At 46.4% G+C, this 9413-nt stretch overlaps 1 protein-coding gene across 1 annotated transcript; it reads left to right on the top strand.

Annotated features, from left to right (window-relative positions):
* The first annotated feature begins 1765 nt into the window (after positions 1 to 1765).
* On the top strand, positions 1766 to 2945 carry LOC133887403 (probable calcium-binding protein CML46). Its single transcript, XM_062327344.1, has one exon. It carries the CDS (start codon positions 2078 to 2080, stop codon positions 2657 to 2659), a length of 582 nt encoding a protein of 193 aa, XP_062183328.1. The 5' UTR covers positions 1766 to 2077; the 3' UTR covers positions 2660 to 2945.
* Positions 2946 to 9413: the final 6468 nt, after the last annotated feature.

Raw genomic sequence — 9413 nt, 5'->3', positions numbered from 1 at the left:
CCAGGGTCGTTTTCATCGCATCTCACTCGTTCTTTTCTTCTTACTTCTAATACGCGCAGAACTCCTGTGGGTTCTAAAAGAAAAAAAAATTGGACAACCACAACAAGGATTCTACTGAAAAAATGTCAAAGACTATTACTACACATGTTAATAAATCATCTGTTAAGTGCATAGCAAAATATTTTCAGAACACCATCAAGGGCCTGAAACAATTGGACTGCCAGTCCGGCCTGGCTGGTTTGGACCGGGTCATTTGTATATACTCATGATCTGGAGTCAATTTCTTTAGTGCCATTCTGAGCCCATCCTGCCCAAAGGTTGCAATCTGTTTTTTTACGACCCGGAAAAACATATTTGCAACTGACCCGATAAATTTGCTCATTTTCACTGCGCTATTTCATTCTGGCCTGGTCCAAGAAATGGCCAGTTCATGAGTATATACAAATTATCTGAAAATGTAGTACTGATGATCATGTCCTGTGTGTTTCCACACCTCAGGAGCCCACATCTAACAGTGTCTAAAAAGGGGCATTTGCGTTTTACCTTAATTTTGGAATGCAATTGTGATTTTACTTCTATTTTTTAGACTTTGTGATTTTGCCCCTCATTTTTTGAATGACTGAGCCATTTGCCCCTAGTTTCAACTCCCGTTATGGGAAACCCGATTAAAGAAATTAAAATAAAGAAGATAATGGTTGAAAAATATTCAAATGACCGTATTTCCCTCCTACTCCCTTCTCTATCCCGTGGCTCATCCAATGACGCGGCGCGTGGGTAGGCAGGCAAGGCGTGCAGGCGGGCGGTGCGAGAGCGGGCAGACTAGGCGTGCGGGTAGGCAGCATGGGCTCGCGCGCGGGTGGGCAGGCGAGCTTAGCGTGCGTGCGGGTGGCACGGCACTCAGGTGCGCTCCAAGAGCATGCACATCGACCAATTGCAGGAGTACAGATACGACGAGCTCAAGAAGGACAATTGCAATTTCTCCAAAGACGCGGTGCTCGGCAATGGAGCATTTGGCTACAAGGTGTGCGCATGGGCTTGCAAGCACAATCTGTTTCTGCTTTGGAATTAGGATTAGCATAATCTTCCTACTACGAAGCACTATCACAAGAATTATAGGCTGTGATTTTTCCTTTTTGTGTCAAAATGATAAAATTGGGATTTTTCCATCGATTTCAGATCTTTGTATAGATTTTGTTGCTTGTATCAGTAAAGTTTTTTTTGCAGATGATTATTGTCTTATATGGCAATGCTCCTCATCAGGAGTTTATAGTTCTCGATGTTTATTCAGTATTGTTAACTTTAGGAGAATCTAACAAATTTATATGTAAATTTATCAAAATACTGTCAAGTTGTGTCAAAATGCTACCAACATGCTATCAAAATTCCATCAAAATTTTATCAAAATTTGGTCAAGTTTAAAATATATACAAATCCAATCAAGTTTTGCTGTCAAAATTCTTTCGAAATCTATCAAAATGATTGATGTTAAAATAGGGGCAAAATCACAAAGTACTTAGAAAAGCAGGAGCAATGGTGCAAGGGCATACATATTTTTTTACAACTAAATTCACACCGTTACATCCCTTAATGGAATAGGAGCAAGTGCAAGTTTTAGTTTGAAAAAATAAGGGCAAAATCACAAAGTCAAAAAAAGAGGATAAAATCATAATTGCACTTCAAAAAAGAGGATAAAATCATAATTCTTCACTCACTCTCCAGGAAGCTTCAACTAATAGTGTGAAGAAGTTTACAAGAAGCAAACAAGTGCCAAGACCATAGATTTTTATTTTTTGAGGCCAACGAAGACTATAGACTCTGAATCTGTCGGACAAGACCATCTTGCTGTCTGCTTTCCTTCCACACGGATTTTCAAAGAGGAAACATCTTGTGATCTGCATAGATGTTTCAGATTAATTCTGCTGAAACAACAAACAATAGCATCTTAGTTTCCTATATAACCTCCAATGCTACAAGATTTTTGTCTCATAGAAGTTGCTAACATCCATTGCTGACAACTACCTAGTCTCACCAAAACAACAGGAATCTTCAGAGTTCAGAAGCGAACCAGACAGAAACAATGGAGAAATCCCCAGCCACTGCAACATGTCATTCGGAGCCATTCCTCCAAGAACAATGCGGTATCATCCTCTTCCTCACCTTCCTCACCTGGTCCATCTCAAACATCCAGAGGCTCCTCCCCAGCTCATGCCGATCCTGCAACTGCAAACATAATCCTGCCCCCAAGGCAACGCCGGCACCGGTTCTCGCTGACACAAAAATAATCAAGACAAGGAATACGAGCGAAGACGATGAGACGGAGCTGACACATGAAGATATCAAGACCGTGATGAGAAACATAGGCTTTGGTTTTGGTCAAGAAAACGGCATGGTCTTCATTGGCAATGGCTTTGTTTCCCGGATTTTCAACGACGATGAGCCGAGCTTGCAGGAGGTGAGGCAGGCGTTCTTGGTGTTCGATGACAACGACGACGGGTACATCGACGCGTTGGATTTGCACCGAGTGCTCCGGAGCCTAGGGTTAGGAGAAGGTGTAGGGGTCGATGAGTGTGAGCAGATGATCGCCAGATACGACGTGAACAAGGACAAGAGGATAGACCTGGTAGAGTTCACCAAGGTTTTGGAGGCCAGCATCTGCTGAACCAATTCCTTTGTGTTGTGTTTGCATTTTCTATGTTCCAGCAAAGGGATTGATCTTGTGAACAGGATGTTGAGATTTGGTTATGAACAGTGAGAGGCAAAATGCAGGCAATTCCTCTGCCTCTACGGGAGAGTTTATTTTCCTGCAGTAACATTTTCTCATCTCAACTTTAGTCACATTTGATAAAAAAGAATATCTGCTCAATTCCATGAATGCAAAAGCTTTATCATTCTGGGGCACATGTATAATGGCAACAAAAATACAACTATGGCACATGACCTTATCTCTGAACAAGTATTAGTTTTAGATCCACATCCGATCCTAAACTTGTATGATAATATCATGCTCAACTCTATCTCAAAATCAAGTTTTAGCTTTATTATCTCCCTTTTGGACTGATGGCATTGATGTATATACTCAAAAGAGCAGGCCACACAGTTTTGCATGGTTCTTGTTTTAATAAAACCATATTATACTACTTGTTTAAGGCTTGGGAGAAAATTGGAAATTTGTCTGGTCAATTACATGTTCTTCACCTAAAGCAAATAATCATTTGTACTTCCGAAATTTCTGTCGACTCACATGTTCATAATTTTTTTTTGAGAATACATGTTCCGAAATTAATGTTCATAACATTAAGAGTACGATTTCTGCTGAATGCCAGGCAGGACAAGAAGTACTCGGTCTAGAGGCTTTAACATGCTAGTCTTCTCAACACCAAACGCATTCTTTACATCTTGATAGCCATCGACTAATGCTAACATTCACTTGGTGATTAGCAGTATGAAGCTAGCTCTGCTGAGCCCTTCGGCTTTGTGCTCATGTGATATTTGTTTCCATGTGCTTTCTAACAGTTTTGATCAAGATAAGAAAAAAACTCTGAAGCACTAACAATTGAGGGATAGTAATTTGTATCTCATGTATTTGTTTTTCTAAATTTCAATTAAAATATTTTACGGTGTACAACTGTAATGGTGGTTGTTTATTAGAGGAAGGAGAGGATGGGGATGACGACCACAGAGGTCGCCAATGGCTATGGTGAGCGGCGGCTAGGGTTTTGGGTGCAAGGATCCGGCGGTGTGAGGGAGAGGGTGAGGGTTGGCCGGCACCAGCGCCTGAATGGAAAGAAGAAGGGTTTTCCTTCTAATTCTTTCTTATCTCTTTATTGATGATTTGCCTCTCTTTAAATAGAGATGCTAACTTGGCCTCTAAGTAATCGATTACAATTTAGAAAGTTCTGAAAAAACCCTAATCTACTTAACAAACAAGAAATGGCATGGACCCAGCAGGCACTATAGTACCCGCGGTACTGTTCACGGGTGTGAATCGTACCCCCGAGTGGGCTTTTGGGCTGGCCGGTCTCATTAGGACATGGGCTGGATCTTGACCCATGACATCTCTCCCCTCATTCACCTACAGCTCGTCCTCAAGCTGTTAATTGAGAAAAGCTCTGCATGCTACAAGGTGGGGGCCATAGTTGAAGCTCGAGGAAGCCCCATATTGAAGAACGAGTTCTGCTCCCATGTGGCTCCCTGGCGTGACGAGGTAGGGCCGGAGATGGTTGATGAAGAACTCCATTTGCCTTGTGTTGATGATGATATCGGTGGCCTGGAGTTGAAGGAGCACGTAGATGATTGCATCACCATTGATGTAGGTGAAGGAGGTAGACTCAGCGATGAGCATGATGAAGATGTGGATCATGACAATGTTGTGTTTTGTGCTGGAGATGTCGTTGAACTCCACGTACATCATTGTTGTGCCATTGTTGAATTCCTACAACACAAACTTAATGTGTACCTTGTGGATGTTGACATCTATCACGCACTGGTAGTACATCAAATGTTAGGTAGGAGAATTGGAGATCCTGCATGCAACACATGATCCTCCTAGTTCCCATGGGAACGAGGCAACATATATGCAATGAGGACCATCCCAAGAGTGGTGAATGGCCGGCAGGTGAAGGTTGGTGCGTTGTGTAACATTCAGATGATGGCAATTGGTGACACGATGGTTGTAGGCAGGGCCATCGATGGAACAAAAATCTCCAAATCATGTTGCATGATGATGTTGATGACCTTGTTGGAGCCACTTCAAAACCCTAGCCGCAACCCTCTACATGATCTCTCAAAACTCTAGCTGCGTGTGTGGTGCTAGGACACCAGTGCACGGTGATCTTGTCCAGTATGTGTGGATACTATAGAGGCACTGCTACTATTGTGGCGCTGATCTTCTCATCATGAAGATCGCGACGCTGCTGCTTGGCTGGTCGAGGACTTGTTCGGCTGGTCGACATACCTACTCAGAACTGGTAGAGGAACACGATGCGACCACTCGGAACTAGTCGAGAACTCAATGCACCTGCTTGGAGCTGGTCGATGAACTAGTCGAGGAGCATGACCACGTGTGTGGAGCTGGTCGAGGGGCGTGACATGCACGACGTTGGATCAATCTACTCTAACTCTTCTTCTACTACGCTGCACGTCTAGTGGTAATGATCTATGATCTCCTACTAGCATAGTTTTCTGGGTAAATGTGGTAGATTTTTTTTTGTTTTAGGCTAGTGTAGCCTACGCATTCCCCAACAAAGAGCTCCTGCTAGAATCGGCTAGTGAAGATATGGTCTCGATCGGATACATTGGTGAGAGGAAAACCTTGCAGACAGACCATGTCAGTGAAGAACACCTGAGTGACCGTCTCAGCTGTGTACGAGTGTGCCAAAGGCACAAAATGTGCAAACTTGGAGAAGCGATCGATCACCATCATGATTACTGTTTTGCCATGCACTTTCTGTAGCGCCTCTATGAAATCCATGGCCACATGCTTCCATATCTGGTCCAGTGCAAGTAGATATTGCATCAACACAGCCAAATGTAGGGTGTGAATCTTGTTGTGCTGAAATACAGAGCAGACACGCACGTATTCCTCCACCGCTTGCTGCACTCTGGTCCAGATGAAATATTGGCGTACTAGATGCAGGGTCTTCTGAACTCCTTCGTGGTCCGGCTCATGCGCAGAGGCTAGGATGGCTGGCGCTAAGGGGGACTTGGCTTGGACATGGATCCATCGATCATGTAAGATGAGACCATCCCGAATCATCTAGTCTGGCCCCATTTCGTTCTAGGCAATCTTGGATGCCAACCCTGCCAGCTTTCAGTTGCTGGCGTCTCCTGTCGAACCTCTCCCAGCAAGTCAAAGTGAGACCCCAAGACTGCATGAGCTCGCTAGCTTCTTCTACCGGTGCATCGCAGCGGGAAAGGGCGTCGTCCACAGTATTGAGCTTCCCTGGTTTGAATTCCACGCTGAAATCATACCCGAACAGTTACTCACCCATCGGTGCCATGGAATGGTGGAGAGGTCCTGATCAAGTAGACACTTTAGCGCATAGTGATCGATCTTGACGATGAACGTGTGCCCCCACAGATATGGGCGTCAATGGAGTACTGCGTACACTAGTCCAATCAATTCCTTCTTGTAGGCCACCAATTTCGCATGGCGAGCAGTGACATTCTTACTGAAGTACGCGATTAACCCTCCTCCTTGATGTAAGACCGCGCCAAACTCTGCTCCTGAGGCATCGCATTCCACTGTGAACGCCATAGCAAAGTCCAATAGTTGTAGGACCGGTGCACTCGTCAAGCCCCTCCCCCCCCTGAGGTTGGTGAAGGCGTCCTCAGCGGCCATGAACACACGAAACCTTCCTTTCTGAGCAAACTTGTCAGGCCACCGCGATCACCCTAAACTTGCAGAAGTACCTCACAAGCCCTAGGAATCTGTGAAGCACGCAGATAGACATCAGGTGCGGCAGTCATTCACCGTCTGGACCTTCGATAAGTCCATGGCCACGTCATCCATGGACACTACGTGCCCGAGGTAGGCCACCTTTTCCTCTCCAAAGGAGCACTTTGAGCGCTTGAGGACAAGTTGGTGTTGCTACAGTAATTGGAACATAAGGAGAATGTGGCGGAGGTGCTCCGCCCATGAGCGGCTATAGATTAATATATCATCAAAGAAAACAAGCACAAACCACCGAAAATAGGGCTGTAAGATGGAATTCATGAGAGCTTGGAATGTTGCCGGCGCATTAGTAAGGCCGAATGGCATTGCCACGAACTCAAATAGGCCTTCGTGGGTACGGAACGCCATCTTGTGGATGTCGGCTTCGCACATCCGGGCCTGATGGTAGCCCGAACGTAGATCCAGCTTAGTGAAGAAGCACGCGCCCCATAGTTCGTCCATCAACTTGTTGATGACCAGAATCAGAAATTTATGCGTCATCGTCCCGCTCATTCAAGGCCCTGTAGTCCACGCAGAACCGCCATGATCCATCTTGTTTCTTCACGAGCAACACCGGGGAGGAGTAAGCCGATGCGCTTCGATGGATGAGGCCCTGTTCCAGCATGGCGGCACACTGATGCTCGAGCTCATTCTTCCAGAGGGGAGGGTACCAATAGGGCTGAACCACTACCAGAACCGAGCCCAGCTTAAGGTGGATGAAGTGATCACAGTCGTAGGGAGGTGGCAACCCGGTCGGCTCTATGAATAGTTCCTAGAATTTATCCAATAGCATCTCTAGTAAGCTACACATGGAGCAGACTTGTAGCCCTCGTCGTGGTTCTCGACCATCCATCCCTTTCCAGGTCACCCGGTGGTCGTGTACCAAAAGGACATGGACATGTCATAGAGGTTCCACAGGATTAGCCCCAGGGTCCTTAGCCATTATACCCTAAGGACGACATCGTGCTCTCCTAGCAGGATGACGTAGAAGTCCAACTTGAAGTCCTCGTCTCCCACGTGCATCCATTGGTTCTGGCATACTCTCAAACTGGGCACTCGATCGCCATTGGCCACAACCACGCTAAGTCCCTAGTGGTGGCTTGGGTTTAGCTTGGCCTTTGTGCCGCGCCTTCGGACATGAAGTTGTGCGTCGAGACTGAGTCTAGGAACGCACGAAAGTTCTTGCCACCGATGACCATTGGAAGCTGCATGGTCTTGCTGTACCGGATACCGGAGAGGTCCTGTAGCGATATCTCTGGCTCCTCTTGTGGCTCATTGGACTCATAGATGCTCCCTCAGTTGGAGTAGTCTAGCATGAGTTTCTTGCATCTGTGCTCCGGTGTGAGTTTCTCATAGTTGTAGCAGAGCCCCTTGGCGTGTTGGTCTACCATCTCCTCCGGTGTCAAAAACTTGAAACGGTGATGTCTTGTTGCTCCTCCTCCTGCCGCAGAATCGGCTAGCGTCACCTCCTTTGGTGTCACGGGCGAGCACAATGTACTTGACTGGCCCTTTGGTGGTTCCGTGGCCGCCTGGGTCAGGGCGCGCTTCTCATGCACGCGGGCAAGGCTCATAGTTTCCTCGAGTGTCCCCGGGCACTGCAGAGTGACCTCCATCCGTAGGGGGTCCAGAAGTCCTACGGTGAAGATTTGCGTCTGGTGCCGCTCCATGATGCCCTCGCAGTGGCACAGCAGGGCCAAAAATTGGTCCTGGTATTCCACCACCATCTCGGTGCGCCGCAGCTGTGACAGCTCACCGATATGATTGTCCTTAATCTATGGGTCGAAGAGGCGATGGACGTTCTTGATGAACTCTAGCCATGTTGGTGTCCTGTGGTCACGCTCGAGCTGGAAGTACCACTGCTAGGTGCCATACTCCATGTGGAATGAGGCATACCACACCTTGCGATTCTCTTGCGTCTCCACTCCTCTGAAGAATTGCTCACAACGATTAATCCACATAAGTGGATTGTTCTTACCATCGTAGTGTGGGAAGTCCATCTTATGGTAGCGTCCCATCCCCTGATCTTCTGAGTCCGCCATGTTCTGGAACTTAGCGTGGCCGCCTGGTGGCTCCGTCCTTGGCTTCACTCCATCGCCTTGGTCGTTAGCAGCTGATGTGTCTGCCTTCTCCAAGCGCAAAATTGCCAGATTGTGCACCGCAATCTGGTTCTTGAGATCGGATATGTATCCTTTGATGCTCGGGATCTAGTCAATGTTCTGCGCCTGGGCCTTTAGCTATTCTCCGAGCGTCGCGAACTGTGCCTGCATGTCACCAAACTTCTTGAGAAGCTCGTCCATGGTGTTCTAGTCTCCCATCGGAAGCGTGAGTCTTGGCTTTGATGCCAAATTTTCATAGACTCAGTGGGCTGGGAGATGCCATAGTGAGTAGCGATGGATGGGGGAACGATGCCCTGGCGCAAGGCACCGGTAAGTAGCTAATTGTTTCTATGTTGATGGATCCAAACGATGGAGGGATGGTCTCCGTACTAACAAGAATATCTAATCCGAACTACTAACAATTTTAGAGATACTAACAATCTTAGAGACAAACAGCTAACAACCAAACTAATGTAAACTAACTCAATCACGTCTTACAGAGGAGTCAGATGCCTGTGGGCGGTGGCCCCATCGCCGGTATTGTTGCCCCCACATGACATTCATATATAGTAGTGTCTTTTCTGCCTTTGCAACTTCTTAAGTTGCACACACCGCCTCTTGGTGTAATGGTGGAGACGTGAGGGTTCAAATCCTGGTACCCAGGATTTACATATGCACGAGTGCTTTCAGTGGTTTTATTTGTGTGTGAATGTGTGGTGGTGTGTGAACACACGCGTGCCTCATATTCAAATTAGGTGGATGCTATCGTAAAAATGTTCATATTAAAAAATACCATCGACTGTGAGGATGATATATAGATCCAGGACCCAAATGTTATCCCTATATCGATGGTATTTTCTAACTTTTACGATTTTTATGATTGT

This window comes from Phragmites australis, chromosome 12, assembly GCF_958298935.1.
Source record: "Phragmites australis chromosome 12, lpPhrAust1.1, whole genome shotgun sequence".
In the NCBI taxonomy this organism is placed as follows: Eukaryota; Viridiplantae; Streptophyta; class Magnoliopsida; order Poales; family Poaceae; genus Phragmites; species Phragmites australis.
The sequence above is the reverse complement of the archived record's forward strand: the minus strand, read 5'-3'. Positions and strand labels throughout refer to the sequence as shown.